General features: G+C 39.3%; 1 protein-coding gene across 2 annotated transcripts; it reads left to right on the top strand.

Moving 5' to 3' along the window:
• Window positions 1-222: 222 nt before the first annotated feature.
• On the top strand, window positions 223-12,544 carry SLU7 (SLU7 homolog, splicing factor). Of its 2 annotated transcripts, XM_057409847.1 has the most exons (16): window positions 223-250; window positions 965-1,150; window positions 1,766-1,919; window positions 2,209-2,289; window positions 2,884-3,048; window positions 4,438-4,503; window positions 5,969-6,016; window positions 6,507-6,638; window positions 6,911-7,008; window positions 8,389-8,456; window positions 8,647-8,786; window positions 9,656-9,817; window positions 10,248-10,352; window positions 10,530-10,604; window positions 10,855-10,959; window positions 11,923-12,544. In XM_057409847.1, the coding sequence occupies exons 2-16, from the start codon at window positions 987-989 to the stop codon at window positions 12,100-12,102; spliced, it is 1,743 nt and encodes a 580-aa protein (XP_057265830.1). In that variant the 5' UTR covers window positions 223-250; window positions 965-986; the 3' UTR covers window positions 12,103-12,544. The 2 variants fall into 2 exon arrangements, with proteins under 2 accessions (XP_057265830.1, XP_057265831.1); XM_057409848.1 differs by lacking the exon at window positions 5,969-6,016.
• Window positions 12,545-16,718: the final 4,174 nt, after the last annotated feature.

The following is a 16,718-nucleotide window of genomic DNA, read 5'->3' as shown; positions in this document are numbered from 1 at the left end:
CCGAGCGCAGCAGTACCGGCACAGACCCGCCTCGGCTCACACGAACACCAAGCTACAGACGCTCCTCAGACAACAAGCCGGTAGCGTCCTGCAGTGACGAACCGCCACCTTTTAAACTGGCTCCGCATCGCCAATTGGCTACTTCGACTAATGCTCCGCAGGCGATTGGCTCAGCAGTGACGCTTTGGCAGTGCCGTCGCTCCCTGTGACGTAGCCGTGGTGCGTGCCCGGTGGCTGTGCGGCCTGGCAGGTAAACAAGGGCCTGGGGCTGGGGTAGAGGGGCCGCGGGCAGCGGCGGGGACCGGCGCTCGGGGCGGCCGCTCGGGGCTCCGGGGAAGCGCCCGCATCCTTGCGGGCCCGGGCCCTGCTAGGGTGCTGCTTCCTCGCAGGCCTCTCTCGACTCGCTTACGCGTAGGCTCGGGTTCGCGCATGCTGCATGGACGGGTCAGGGCCTTCCGGCAACCCCGGCCGGTCCGAGGGCCCTGCTGACCCGAACAGCAGCGGTGGCGGCGGCGGGTGAGTCCGTGTGCAGGTCCGCGGGGGCTGGAGCGCCCATAGTGGTGTCCTGCGCTGCGTGCAGAGCTGCTGCTGTGCGTCCCCGCCTGGCGTCCGGCTGGGCAGAGAGCGGGACCTAGAATCATAGAATGGTTTGGGTTGGAAGGGCCCTTAAAGATCATCTAGTTTCAACCCCCTGCCATGGGCAGGAAAATACACAAGACTTGGTAGTGTTCCTGTAGATGAACAACACAGGCAGTAAGGCACCTCCAGCAAGTGACCCTAAATAATAGATTAATTAACATAACAAAGGAGACATTACGTTAATTAATAGTAAGAGTTTTTTTCAGCACCGGTGCTTATTTTTGAGTGCATTTTACAGTGTTACTGGTTTCACTCGATGCAAAACCATGATGAATTGTGCTGTCATATACTACTGATCTGTGAGACTTCTATTTTCTCATAACAGGAAAAGAAAGAGAAAAAACAGTATGTCATCAGGGACAGTGGTGAATGCTGCTCCTTCAGGAGGATCGAATGATGTGGGCCTGGAGGAACCAAAGAAGATGACAAGAGAAGACTGGAGGAAAAAAAAGGAATTGGAAGAACAGAGAAAACTAGGAAATGCGCCTGCTGAGGTGGATGAAGAAGGAAAGTAAGTTTAATTAAAGCTGTGGTTGTTGTAAAGGTACTGGTTAAAAATGCCTTTTATCCCTGATGTGATTACAGAATAATCATGAGGGTGATACATGGGTCATTGTAGAAATAAATAGTTGGGACTGTTAATTTGCTTTAACATTCCAGTAATCCCTAGAAACATATTTTCCCCACAAAAAAAATGTAGGTTCAATGTTTATTGACCATAATCTATTGATAGTGCTGCTAAAAGTTCCATCTATGTGGCTACTTGTAAGTGGTGGTCTAAAAGTGACCAAAACATGGTACTGGGGAACTTCACAGTGTACGTTATCAGTTCCCTGTCTCTTGCTTCTATGAGGCTTGTTGCTTTTGAGAAGAGCAGTGTTACTGGTTTTGTGCTCAGTAACATTGCACAAAATGAAGCGTTTGATTTGGAGTCAGGAATTAGATGACAACAGCATCGCAACGTGAACCTGTGTTCATCTAGTTAAATTTGCAATGTGTTATAACAACTTCATTATTTTATTATCACTTGTAAAGCACTGAACTTTAATGTGAGAGTTATATGTTAGGCTAAGTTGTTGTGGGGGTTCTTTTCCTATTCCATGTATTTATTACACATCTTTTACAGGGATATCAATCCTCATATTCCTCAGTACATATCCTCAGTACCATGGTACATAGATCCTTCTAAAAGACCTACACTAAAGCATCAGAGACCACAGCCAGAGAAGCAGAAAAAGTATAGCACCGCTGGAGAATGGTACAAACGAGGAGTTAAAGAGGTATGCACAATTTTTTTTTGTCATAAAATAAAGATTTGGGTTGATTCCAAGAGGATATGATTTCTGGGAACGTGTTTTTGAGGGAGACAGGAGTTGGGGATTCTAATTCAGCAGGCAAGTCTGATTTGATCAAACACAAGGTAGTGTTTGATAATAATCAAAATACATGTTCTGGGCTTGGGTACATCATGCACACTTTAGTTCTATTGAAAAAATGAATTGGGTGTTGGGAACATGTGTATAAATCTTGCCAGAAGTTTGTACAACAGTGTCTTTCTTTGTTGTTCAGCATGCTGTGGCAACTAGATACCGTAAAGGAGCTTGTGAGAACTGTGGTGCATTGACACACAGTAAGAAGGACTGCATGGAGGTAAACTTGACTTTTAGAATCATAGAATCATTTTGTTGATGTTTTAATGGTTTTGAAAACAGTGTGCATTCTAATATTAGTGAAAAATAGGCAGCTATAGATAAAAGAGAAATTTCTGGTTTTGAGGAAGCTATTTGGAAAAACAGGTATTGAAAGGTGGCTTGGAAATTTCTGAAGAAATTATTATGTAGGAAAAATAAAGGGAAGAAATGTTACTGTTCAGGTTGTTGCTCATCAATTCTGTTTGTGATCAGTACTGCAATAATAGGTGAAAACTTTTTAGTTCTTCATAATAATTTGCTTTAACCCAAGTGCTGTCTTTCTGTTCCATGTCAATTAGAAGCCACACCCAGAAATTGGTGTTTCAATTTCATTCTTAACTGTGGAAAATACAGTTCAAAATTGATGGAGTTTGGAATCAGTTGTGCTGCTTTAAAATACAGAAATTAATTACTTGCATTTATGTACAATTCACAGGCTTATAGTGCTGAATTTAAGTGGCTCTAGAGGATCTCGATACTATTTTTAAACGGGTATCTGAGTAACATATTTTAGTCTAATGGACTGATCCATCTATTGTTTTTTAACTTTCAGAGACCCAGGAGAATTGGAGCAAGATACACAGGCATGAATATCGCACCAGATGAACACGTGCAGCCTCAACTGACATTTGATTATGATGGAAAGCGAGACCGTTGGAATGGCTATAACCCAGAAGAGCATATGAAGATTGTAGAGGAATATGCCAAGGTTGATTTGGTATGTAGCTGTTACGTTTCATTCAGGAAAAGTTTAGTGTTTGGTTTCGCTGGGAAGAGGCATGTTTTTTATGTGCAGTTTTAATATTAGACCTTGTGCTGTATTGATAATGAAAAAGTGAGATGAATACTATGGTTGGTAGCAGACTTCACATAAACTGAAAATTGAGATCAGAACTGGCAACTGAGTATGGATCTGTACAATAAATAGTCTCTCCACATTGCTTACCTTTTAATAGGCAAACCTTAGAATTTATTACTCAAGATGCAGATTGAATCATATGCAAGAAAGGAATTTATTATCTAGTTGTTTTAGAGCCAACAATACCTATTTTGTAACCTCGTTCATTTTTTTTTATTAATGAATCCTTTTTGTTACCATGATGGAGGAGTAGTATATTTGTACACATCTCTTTGCAGGCTGGCATCCTGCTGTTGCAGATAACTTCTTATGTGTATGCACCAAATGTATGTGAACACTAAGTAACTTCTAAGAAAAGCTGAAAAAAGAGTTCACTACCTTAGCTAGATGTCAGCTACCTGTACCAGAAGATATTTAGGTGCCTAAGTAACTCCCTTCGATGCCTGGTCCTCAGTATTTTCCTATAGTACATAGGAAAGCTAGTGCTAAAAGTAATCTAATCAGTGTGTGTAAATGTTTGATGGGAATGTTTAAAGGCAGAACTGGACTCTTACGAGTAGTATCTAATGACAGGACAAGAAGCAGTGGGCAAAAACTGAAATACAAGAAATTCTGTTTAATGATAAGAAAAAAATATTCTACAGTAAGGGTGATCAAACAGGGGAACAGCTTGCCCAGTGGGGCTGGACAGTCTCCATTTTTGGAGGTAACCAAAACCTGCCTAGACTGTCCTTGGCAGTCTCCAGAAGTACTTTGAAATCCCACTTCAGGTGCTAGACTTTAGTGGCCTCTCTTGCATGAACCATAAATGCAGCATCAGTCACAAAGTACCTTAAGCACTGAAGTTTCTAACTAGTCTATTGAGGACACAATAGTAAAACGTATTTGTTTTTAAACACAACTGAAATAAGCTCTCTAGTTCTTAAAGTAGGATGAATGTATTAATGGTAGAACTGCATAAATCTGGTAAACTTTTAACAGTATAATACAAAGTAGTAAAATAGTTAGTGTACGTCATTTCCTCTCCTTGAGCCTCAGAAAACAGTGTGGTAAAGCACAGGAGTTAGAGGGGACAAGTTGTAGGCTGCTGATTTTTTACAAGCACCAAGACAGTTAAGCCCCCATATTTGGTAATAATTAGCACATTTTAATGACAGCAGTCAGAGGAGTTGGTTGTGATAAATAAATATTACTGCACACTTGCTGTTAAGAAGGAACATTAAAACAAATGTGTTTCATGATACACAGGCCAAACGTACACTGAAAGCCCAGAAGCTTCAGGAAGAGTTAGCATCAGGGAAGCTGGAGCAAGTGGTAAGTAAACTAACTCCTAATAATAAGCCTGAATCAGGTTCCTTCTGCTCTTTGATGCTTTTCCTCTCTATGCAGGGCCTGCTATTGTTGGGGTTTTTTTATACCCTTCAATAATTTAAATACTTCCCTAGCACCAGCACATTGTGTGTCACATTCAAGAATTTGAAGTATCTTCTTTCAAGTGAAAGTTGACTGTTTTCCTCCTACGGGCAAAGATTCTATATGATTATTATTGCTAACATTAATGACATGGAATTTTGGGTCAAAAAAGCTTGTTTTACATGGAATTTTGTTCATATACTGAAAGGTTACATCTGACTAATGTTGAGGTAATGACCATTACATGACTGTGGATTGTTTTTGTAATGATTGGTATAAATTAGAATAGGAAGGTATTTTCTTTATGTTAACCCAAACTTGTTTCTTCCTCCAGTCGTTGCTATGACTTATTTGCAGTGTCATTCCCTCTAGTTTATAACTGCAGAGTTCCCATCTTCTGCTAACTTCTAAAAACTCCTCTGAGATTATAGGCAGTGCTTTTGATAATCTTTGATATAAAATTCTATTTTTAAAAAGTAATTTCCGGTAATATTCTAAGTTTATAAAATGGGGGGAAAGTAGAGACTGCTACTGGTCGGAACTAGGGTTTTTTTAATTAATACTGTAAGAAAGAAAACAAGCACAAGAAAGACGACATACCGTTGGGCCTGCGTTTTCCAGAGGTTGTCACTTCACATTTTGTCAGTAGATGGCAGAGTGAACTTAATCTCCAGCCCAGCACAAACGACAGCGTTCTGGCCTTCCCGTTAGAAAAATATTCTTTCTCTTTTTGGTGCCTGTTTTTACCACAAGGCAAACATTGTTGGCTTCCATATTCCTTACAAAATGAAGCTGTAAGAAGGGAAGTGTGTTTGAAACGTAAGAACTATCTCTGACAAGACCAAGACTGTTTTGTATAGCCAATTTGCTGGTCAGTCTTCTTACTTCCATTTTTAATGCTGCAAGTATTCTCAAGTTAGAGGCTAAGCAGGTTGAAAAATAAAGTCTAGCTCTGTTTCTCCAGATTAAATCATGGCTTCTGAAATTCTGTCAATCCTCATTAAGCATAAATATTGATTAAGCTTTCAGAGTTGAATCTTGGTTATATTTGCATGATATGAAAGTGTAAACTATTAGTGGTCAAAGGCATAGCAAGCTCTAACAAACAGTGACACTTCTAGAATTTGCCGGTTTTACAAAGACTTGGAAAATTGTTTGGAATACAGTGAGAAGGTCTCCAACATACATCTGTAACAGAGACACTTACAAGCTCTTTCCTAGAACATGATGTTGCAGTCTTTGCCACGTGTAAATTGTATTTTGCATCCATCATCAAGCTCTGCTTTGATTGCTCTTTATATCCCTGCTATCTTTCCTTTTTCCACTATATCGTCTTCTCTGCTGATGTGCTCTTTGTTTGCTGCAGAACTCCCCAAGACAGCAGTGGGGAGAAGAGGAACCAAATTCACAGACAGTAAGATCACTACTCACTGCATCACGCCACGGGCAGAAAAAAGGGCCTGTAGTTAGTGCAACAGTGAAACAAGGGTTGCATAAAGGTTTGAATGCTGGGTTCATGCCACTGGCTGCCTGTTCTTTCCTGCAAAGATCACTGGATTTCACAGAAGGGTTTTGGGGTTTAATTCCTGTGTGTTGTCAAACCTTGGACATGCATGCAAATAACTAGTTTAGTAATACAGTTTGTCCCAAGATAACTGTATTCTTAATATAATCACAGTTCTGGTTTTGTAACTGTTTTCATATGAGGAAGTGGAAATCCTTGTATTTCTGAGAACTGTTGAATGCTAGATTAGTATGATAGCACACTTAAGCTCAGGTAAATGATGCTAGTTTTTAACTACATGGGTTACGGAAGTTTTAATGAAACCACTAAAATCAGTCTCTCATACATGTCTCTAGTGTAAATGTCCTCTTTTATTTAGAAGTTTCCCATCTCTCCTCAGGAAAGAGATCATAACAGTGAAGATGAGGATGAAGATAAATACGCAGATGACATTGATATGCCTGGACAGAACTTTGACTCAAAAAGACGTATCACAGTTAGAAATTTACGTATTCGGGAAGATATTGCTAAAGTAAGTTAAGAATTCATTATGGATGTTCTTTTGTATTCATGAGAGTTAGTTTCCAAAAAATTGTATACTCAAAGGTTAATGAGTTTATGTATGGGTCCTGGGGCATGGAGTTTCAGGGTTGTTCTATTTCTGCTCATTTTATGACTTTGTCAAGGTTAACCTTCTACATAGATCCAGCTTCTTAAATGTCTGGGCTGGGTGATACAGGAGTAACTTCAGTCTTTTTTAAATCATAAACATTAAATATCTTGTATGTTGTGTTCTTTCCCTAGTACTTGAGGAATCTGGATCCAAACTCTGCTTACTATGATCCCAAAACAAGAGCAATGAGGGAGAACCCATATGCCAATACAGGCAAGAATCCAGACGAGTAAGTTAAAACAGGATCATGTTTCTGTATCCAACAAAACTGCTCAAAATAAGATTAATAGTTTTGTATTTTCTCTTATCTGTATGTTGTGTACTAATGAATCTCTAGTCAGTTATGGATAGAAGTAGTAGTAAATACAGGAAAAATATTTAGCAGCACTTTTTGTTTTAATATGTAAAAGTGGTATTTTAGTAATACTGGCCCTTAATATTCAGGGATATGTGGACCACCATTTAGTTTAACGATCTGCACAAGAATTAGAATACTGCTGTATATACAGGTTATACCTGTAAACAGTAATGATGTTTATGTAAAGTACTTCAGTAACCAAATCTTAAACTTTGTCCCTTGTTTGTTGGAAAGCATTCAGCAGTGGAGACTAGCATGGAATACTGGTAGTACCCAAGTGAATACTTGAATTAGGAGCAAGAGCTCCTCATATGTTAACAGAGTCTACATAAAAAAAGTCCAAAAGCTTTGGCATTGTCTAGATAGATAACTAAAGAATACCATAGGCTGGCTTTTGGCTGCACATAAGACTGTCTCACTTAAAACTCAAGTTGAGTACTTGAGCTGTGACCCAGCATTGACCTGTGTAGTGCTGTAGCCTTGCAGAGCAGACAGGCCTGGAGTAGAAACATTTATTCAGAGTACAGTAATTGGATTAGCTCTCTGCCTGGAACAGGATGGCAGTGATTGAATGCTGGCAAATAATGCTCTTTCCACCTCTCCTTGCCCCCAGCTAGAATCATGCCAGCCAGTTCTGGTTTTAGATGCAGATGCTTTCACTTCTCTCCAGAATCATAATTTGACCTTTGCTGAATCTGTGTTTCCGCCACAGACTAAATTTTTCAGAGTGGCTTTGGGGATGTGAAAAGAATAAGAAGTTGGATTGTTAACATTGAATTTCAACATGTTTTATGCAGTCATTGAATCTCTTTGAAGGGTGCAAAAGAGATTCTCAGATAACTGAGAATGGTAGAGCCATACACTGGGTCTGGGTGGGAGGAGAGATTCACAAATTCAAAAGTGAGAATCACTGTGCTAGAATATCACATACCATTTATGCATATTTATTGTGCAATTAGATCCAAGTTTGACTTACGGTGTTTGGTATCCCAGACGCAGTTCCAGGTCTCTGTCATAAGATAATTCCAGGTAAACATAGGCATCAAGTATTCTGAGTTGCTATCTAATACTTGCATGACTGGGGAGCCTAGACCTTAATTTCATTCATTGAATTGAATGCTTCCTCTTCCTCCATTCTTAACTCTCAGGGCACAAAGGAGAATTTTTACTTTCCTGTTGGTGTTCTATGGTTGCATTTAAAAGGAAATCATGTTTCTTGAATGCTAAAAATCCTGTTGTTCTTTTCTGCAGGGTTGGTTACGCAGGTGATAACTTTGTTCGCTACACTGGAGATACCATTTCAATGGCACAGACTCAGTGTAAGTAGGTTTTGAGGTCTTTGTAAGGAAATTGATTTAAATACTTAAAGAGTGCTTCATTCGTGAAAAAGAGAAATAAATCTCTTTAGATTGAGGCTTTCTTTCAAATTACAGAGTTAAAGATGATCATAATTTGAATGCATGTGTCAGTTTTAGAATAAATATTAAGTGAAACCTCTTGTGTACACAGTGTTTGCTTGGGAGGCTTATGACAAAGGCTCTGAAGTTCATCTGCAAGCAGACCCTACAAAATTAGAGCTACTTTATAAATCCTTCAAAGTGAAAAAAGAAGATTTCAAGGCACAGCAGAAAGAAAGCATCCTAGAGAAGGTAACAGACATTCAATCTTATTTAATAAGAATTCTGTTGAGTTTGAAGCCTGGGTCTTGGCAAACAAATAAAATTACTAATGTACCAGCATTAGCTGTTCTCAGCAGCTTGGATTCATAAAAAAGATTTCTGTATCTAAACACACTATCTCGTCAATTAGATTAATTTTATTATTTAATATAGGAAACTTTGAAGATCTGCTTATATTTCTTTGGATTATTGGGAACTCTTCCATTAACTGTTAGAATTTCTCCAGTCAAAAATCTGACAGCAGTATGTAGGAGGAGTGGGAATTTGGATTTTTTTTTTTTTTAATAATACAAGTGGTTGATTTTTATTTTTTTTTTCAGTTTAAAGATGGTGTCTTTTGTAAAATACCCAAGTAACGGTCTCCCAGAATTATTTTAAACCATTCCTTTTCTCTTAAATGTGAAAAGTAGAATTTTCAGACTAGAGTTTTGAGTGCAGTCTTCTAGACAAATATTTGTTTTATGTTTTGCAGCTGGCTTCTTGGGCAGCTGGCAACTAAATAATCCATTTAGATCCTCAGCTTGTCAGGAGTGGGACAGAAAGTACTGCTTTGGTTGTACCAGAGCATTCTAGTTTGATCTGAAAAGATTTCCTGCTTTGTGTGAGGAATATCACTGCTTTAATTCTCCAGGCAAAACAAACAAAACCAAACCAAAACACCACAATGGCCATAGGAGGAGATGTATTTCACTCTTAACTATTCCCTAAAGATTAAATTGTCTCTGTCCACTTTGTGTCACTTTCACTGCCTTTTGAAAGAGATGCTTTTTAAAATGTAATTCTTAATTGCCTAAAAGGTGGGCTTTTTTTCCAAACTGTTATTTCTCTTTGCATTTTAGTATGGAGGACAAGAACATTTGGATGCCCCACCAGCTGAACTGCTGTTAGCTCAAACAGAAGATTATGTGGAGTACTCTAGGCATGGAACAGTCATCAAAGGACGAGAGAAAGCTGTTGCTTGCTCTAAATATGAAGAGGATGTAAAGATCAACAACCATACAGTAAGCATATGTTAAGATTATAAAAAAGTCAGATTCCCTCCCACTGGAAGGGTATGAGGTACGGTGGGATACAGTACAACATAATTAATACACTAAATAAATTCTTCCTCTGTCTCAAATTTGACACTTTCCTTTTCTACCAAGGAGAAACTTCCAATTGCCATGGTTGCAATGCAAATTTGAGTTACAATGGCAATCTTAAGCTAAAGGGGAAGTTACTCGGTTTGACTTTGAATATGAGTTGACAACATCCTGTTGTTTTTCTCTTGTTTGAAAATATACCTGTGTAGCTAATGCAAAATTATGAAGTATTTCCCATAAATTTCCTTTCTGGATTGTTCAAATAGTTTACTTACCAGGATATAACCTCAGGAATAGATTGCAGCTCTCTTACGGGAGTATCACTGGATGTTTGTGTCTCCTCTTTCAGAGCATTTGGGGTTCATACTGGAAAGAAGGCAAGTGGGGTTACAAATGCTGCCACTCATTTGTCAAGTACTCATACTGTACAGGAGAAGCTGGGAAAGAAATTGCTGTAAGTATTGTCTTAGTCGCTTGAGAAGAGCTAAAAATCGTTAATCTTCCTATCTAAGTTTTAGACTTTTGCTTTTTGGAGGAGGTTGGGGTATTTGTTTGGTTTGGGGGGGTTTTTGTCCTTCCCCTTTCAAGTATGCTTAGTAAGTGGCTATCCTTTCTCTTGTCTGTTGTATAGAATGCTGAAGCAAGCTTACTACAAGAGCAACCCAAGGAGGAAGAACACGTGACAAAACCCAAAACACTGATGGAGGTAGGTTGTTTCCCTTTCTCAGGCAGATATTTTTCCTCAGCATTTTAAGAGATGGAAGGATACATATAACTACAAAATGATGCAAGTCATAATGAGTCTGAAAATCATTAGACTGCATTAATAGATCATTAACATCTCCATTAATGCTATATGAGAACTTAGTTTCAGTAGACTCTTGGTGGGACTTAATGGCTTCAACATTACTGTTTGCAAGTTGAATCTTAACAATGAGTGGTTTTCCACTTTACAGATCCACCAAGAGAAACAGAAAGAGAAGAAAAAGAAGAAGCACAAGAAGAGCTCAAATTCAGATAGTGACGGTGAAGAGAAAAAGAAGCAAGAAAAACTTAAAAAGGTGCATTATATTCAACGGTTTTGTGGCAGAAAGAACTTGAAAAATATTTTACAACAACGTCAGTTTTATGAAGCCTGCTATGCAGTACCTGTGGCATTCTGTGGGATGTTCTTTAATGCTAATTTTGAGCTAAAGCAAATTTAAAATGCTGTTAGATGCCCTAAAGTATATTCCCTGTTTCTTGGGCAAGTATGCAATAAACGTTTAGTTTTGGAAGATTTAGTTTAGATGATTTAGAACACTTCCTGTCTAGGCACCACAGCTGTAGATATATAAAAGTCATTTCAGAACACAGTGATTTGTGTATTGAAGAAAGATGGAGAGATCAAAAGCACTGTCAAAGCTTAACTTAGCACTTTTTATCCTAGACATCCCCAGTCTCACAGCTGATGCAATAAATCCATCCACCAAGCTATAGGCTGACTGCTGCTGAACAGCCCTTCCACGAGCACAGCCTCTAGATATTCAGACTGTGAAATGATGTAACCATATGAAATTATGGTTAATCAAAGCATTGTACAAATGCCATTTCTTTTAAATAGCTAGACGGAGCAAGAGTGGTAGTTTGAGGAATGGGATAACATGTATTTCAAAAAGCATTTAAAAAACACCACAAACCCCACACCCCCCCCAAAATACACATACCCAAACCCCTAAGATCGCATGCTTGCTTATCTGCTTTTGTACTTGCTGGGTCATGATTACATTTTAGGTAGAGCTGAGGAGTTTCTTACTTGATTTTGGCAATTGGAAAGAGATGAAAGTATCTTGTTTGTTAAATATCGTTTTACCATCATTTTATGTTAAACTCTACAAAATGAGCATTAAGTGAAGTGTGCTGTAGGTGTATTGGACAGACGTGCATTGCTTATCCCACCATTCTGCCTGCTGCGTCTTCTGATACTGAAATCTAATATAAACTTTCATTGTGATGGTTTGGTTTGGTTTTTTCTTTAATTTCAGGCACTAAACGCAGAAGAGGCTCGTCTTCTTCACGTGAAAGAAATCATGCAGATAGATGAGAGGAAGAGACCATACAACAGCATTTATGACAGCAGGGAGCCAACAGAAGAGGAAATGGAAGCTTACAGAATGAAACGTCAGAGACCTGATGATCCTATGGCCTCTTTTCTTGGACAGTAGTCATGGCCGAAATCATTCCTATACACTAGACTCTTTTTCATTGTTGTTTACAGTTCTATAGAAACCTGCTATGGCAAAGACCATTTTTGGCACCAAAAAAGATGGTGAAAATTTCTGCCAATAGACTTAAGTAGATATACTATACCAGTAAGTTCAATAGACATAGCAATTACTTCAGGAGACATATTTATAGTCACATTATATGTGTGTGTATGTATACATATACAGTCACAAATGTATACATACACACATGTATATATATAGGATATTACAGAGTAGAAATATTTTCTCTCTTTATTGGATAAGATCAGATCCTGGCTACAATTCTGAGTTCATTTGGCCAACCAATATATGCATAAAGTAATGACACATTTGGCAAAACTGCTCAAAAGAAATGGTTGTTACGTTGCTTAATATAGAATAAAAATTGTTGCAAAGAAAAACACAACAGCTACTGAATCCTCTTCTTTATAAGGGGAGTTGCTTGTCACATGGCTTTAAAAGGAGAAATAGTTTCTTTCTCAAGCACTTTGTAGTAAGTATTTTGGAAATGTAAAACTTGATAACTTTGTACAGGTTTCGGTAATACAAGTATCTTAAATGCTGTACAGCCTTTTTAATGATAGAAGCTGACTGTAGAGCTTTTAAATACCATTTCTGCAGATGTTAACATGCAAATTTCAGTCACAGAGATCTGAGTTCTTTTGATAACAGTATTCATCTCGCCCTTATAACTTCCAGTATCCTGTTGATGCAATACCAAGTGTCAGGCTCTAATATCTCTTGACAATGTAAAGCAGCATCTGCTTTGTGTTTGGCAATACTAGTCCTTAAACTGTGAGTTTTCTCCTTTAACCATTAAAACTTGGAGAAGTGTGAAGAACTTAACAGCATGACTTTAGAGTTGGAAGGCTTACAAATTATTTGTGTTATGGTTTAAACTGTCTTATTAAACATGGCTTTTATAACCACGTTTAATGTGGTTATATTAATGGTGGGGCTGAGGATGCTGTAATCCTGGCTTTTCTTCTTAAAATGAAGAACCTGATTCTAATGTCCACTTTGTAAACAAGGAAGAAGTTAAAATTCCTGGCAGCAGGTGGAACAGTGTTAAAGCTGTAACATGTTATACCTGTAAAGCTGCTTTCCTTTTTTTATTAGGTTTTCTCCAAGTCTGCTTCCCCTTTATTTTTGTTACAGAAGTACTAGTTCTGGATGCAGACTTTTATTTTGTAAGACTTAAACATCTGACTGTGGGCATTTATTTTTAAAACTTGATTCTGCATGTGCAAAAAAATAAACCCAGGTAGTGAGATCGAAGATCTCGGGGTGGAATTGTTAATATATCAAGTACCAGGAAAGAAAAACTTCAGAGGAGAAATAAGCTTTTGCAGAAATTGCTTTTACATTTTCACAAACAACGTGGATTTAGACAATCAGAGGGGGGAAGATATTAGGGGTAGAGTTTTCCTTCTGCTATGCTAGTGACTCATGTTCTGAGTTTCCATATTGGCTCATGTCTTGACCTCTCTATGTTATCGATAATTGAAGGAAAAACTGGTCTTTTCCACAAGTCATTACATGCAATAAACATACATTTTAAGTGGGGTGTGTGTGTGTGTGTGTGTGTGTGTGTGTGTGTGTGATTTCACAGGTGCTTTGAGGGTTTGAACGTATTAAGTTAGCATACATAGCTAACAATGGAAATCCTGCATTAGGCTGCAGTGTAGTTCTGTATTAAAACTATTTGCAATACTGTCATTGACAATCAATGTTTTAGGTTATTTACTGTGTTCCAGAGATCCTCTGGTACCACCTGAATGCAAACTGTCCTAGGATTTTTCTGAATTAGCTGATTTGAACAGCAGACTGTTACTCTTCTCGGAGCTGTAACATCTGAAGTCCAGCTGCAGAGATACCAACTGCTGTTGTCTTGGTCAGTGCCAAGGCAATTGGGAAGATGAGGTAACAGAAGAGTCCATGATAGCAGTTCCTTGAGTTATGAAGATGGCTTTCTAAAAGCTGGAGACTTGATTATGTAGGAGGCAATTCAGAAATAACCCTGAAAAGAGCAATTTAGAATGCAGAACCAATAATTCACTGATCTAGACAGCCTGTAAAATTTGGGTTTAGATGCTTGTTTAGTGAGTATTTTTCTTATGTTCAAGAGAAAAATGGGGAAAGAATTAAAGGTTCACATGGAAGTCAATATAACATGTTCAGTACTATAGGGAGATCTGTTTATTACCAATAAACATCCTGAATTCCATCCTGAGCATACACTTGTGCGCATGGATTTTGCTTTTCAGTACCCAAAGACATGACTGTAACTGACTTCGGGGCATGCCCTGTCTTGCCCTGTCAAGGGAGAGAGGATGGGGAAGATGGACCAGTTTCCTCTGGAGAAGCAGAAAGGCAGCTCTGAGGGGTAAAACAATCAGCGGAATCTTATACAAAATACAGTTCCTTGAGCTTGTGAATGATGCAGAGTAGATCTCGTCTGGATCAGATTCAACGGTTAAAGGACAAAACTTAAAACATGTTGTCTTATTTATATCATAAAGGTTAAATGTTAAAGAACACTGTGGATCTGATCATGAGGATTAATTTTCCTCCATCTGCTTCCCCTCGAATTTGGCATGCAGTATGACTGCATATTCCCTATTGCACAAGAAGAATTCTTTCTAAAATAAATGTGAAACGAGTTTGTAGGCTAGCTTGGGCAAAACTGAACATACAGTGAAAACAAGCATACTCTAGCAGAGGTAGCTGAAGTGAGAACTGGTTTCGCATGCACAAGGAGGCGAGGTGACAGGAAACACCTTAGCCTGGTAACACAGACCAGTCAAATCCTCAAATCGTGGTACAGAACAGAGCCAGCAGCTTTCTCTGAATCTGGCCCTTGGCAAAGCTCAGACATTATTTCCTCAACTCCGTTTTCAACAAGTGCTTTGACTGCCTCATTTTTCATCCTGTTGAGTTCTGGGTGTCTGAGGCATGCTCAGGCTGCACACTGAGCCAGCTAGCTGATGTGTAGATGTCTGCATGTTTAAAACATGCAGATTAAAGTGTTCTCCTTTATTTTTTGTTGGAAACTTTAGCAGTCTGCGTTGCCTTTCAAGGCGTGCCAGAAGGTAGCTCTTTTACAGTCTCCACCTTCATTTGTAAGTGGATACTTACGGCTTTCCTGAGAGAGTTAGAGATGCACTGTTCTATGTGAATGTAATTGGTTTAGGCTGCTGAGGGACCAGAAAAAAAGCAGGAATGATAGCAATTCATTAAGGATGAAATGGAGCTCAACTTTTAGGATAAAGAAACAGCAAAACAGACAATTTTCTGTGCCCTCTAGTGCCTACTACAACCTAGTAACTGCAGTTTTCCCTGTCACTTCTGGGTATAACTTGAGTTATTCCATACAGGCCAAAACACTGGTCTGAACTACATGCAGGCAACTCCCCATTGCTCTGTTAGCAGTCCTCTTTCATCAAATGTAACAAAGAAATAGACAGAAATATCATTCTAACTCAGACTAGTTATTTTACATGAAACAGATTTGTTCACATCTCTTAGATGACCCACCAAGGTCAGTAACAGAGATAATTTTTGCTTTGTGCAAGATACTAGCACATTTCAGACCTCGGTGGAACAGAGGGGAAATTCACTGTGCCTAAGAAAACCTTGCTGAGCAGACAGGTTCACAAACCCAGAATTTCCAGCCTACAAAGTCTTAAAAGTAATTCCAAAGCATTTCAGAATCAGCCTCCACCCAGCCACTCATCTGCATGGCATGTGGATCTAAGCACGGTCCTATGCGCATCGCTCTGTCATCTCCCATCACCTCTCCTGTGAGTGGGACTTGTTTTCAGATGCATTTTCAGCCTTATCACATTTGCACATGCATTTGTTCTCAATTTGTTATATAAAGCTGGACCTGGAGCTCCAGCACCACGTCACAGCAGAGTTTTAACCCATTGCTGCTTTTACCCACAAGCTGCTACAATGTGTGCTACCAGTGTACTGGGGAGCAGACACTGGAGCACAAAGGCTGGGGTTGACATCACCCATTGCAGCACCCTGTTAACAGGGCAGCTGTTAGATCAGCAGGAGTGGAGAAGGTGCTTCATGTGAGCACTGCTCTGGGTTTTGCACATCCTCACTGGGAAGAGATGATGCCATCAGCCCTTGGGCTGCATGAGACCCAAGCTGAGGGAGGAAAATGATGCCTTCAGCTGGCTCCTGGGTTTCCTCAGCTGCCCCTTTGTGCTTTGGCATGTGCAGAAGCAAAAGCACTGGGGGTTTTAACACCCAGGAGGCAGCACAGCCCTGCAGTATATTCTGCTGATACACTCATGTTTTCTCAATACTTGAGGAGTGGCTGAAAGACTTAATTTTTAGCCTGTTGTCAGTTTTCTGAGAACAGAAAAGCCAGCTCTAAAGCAAAATTGTCTGCTTGGGAAGCAGCAGCAGGAACAGGGATTTTCTCTGTAGCTATTACTTTCTGCACAGACTGTCGCTGCTTGCATGCAACACGAGTAATCGTTCATTCATCTCTGGGACATGCTGCTTTGCCCTGAAGGTCAGAGGCACTGTACCGTGACATGGGTAAGTGGTATTTG

Source organism: Pezoporus wallicus, unplaced genomic scaffold, assembly GCF_028554395.1.
Source record: "Pezoporus wallicus isolate ANWC-B61680 ecotype Strahan unplaced genomic scaffold, APGP_CSIRO_Pwel_v1 contig_4309, whole genome shotgun sequence".
Lineage (NCBI taxonomy): Eukaryota > Metazoa > Chordata > Aves > Psittaciformes > Psittacidae > Pezoporus > Pezoporus wallicus.
The sequence above is the reverse complement of the archived record's forward strand: the minus strand, read 5'-3'. Positions and strand labels throughout refer to the sequence as shown.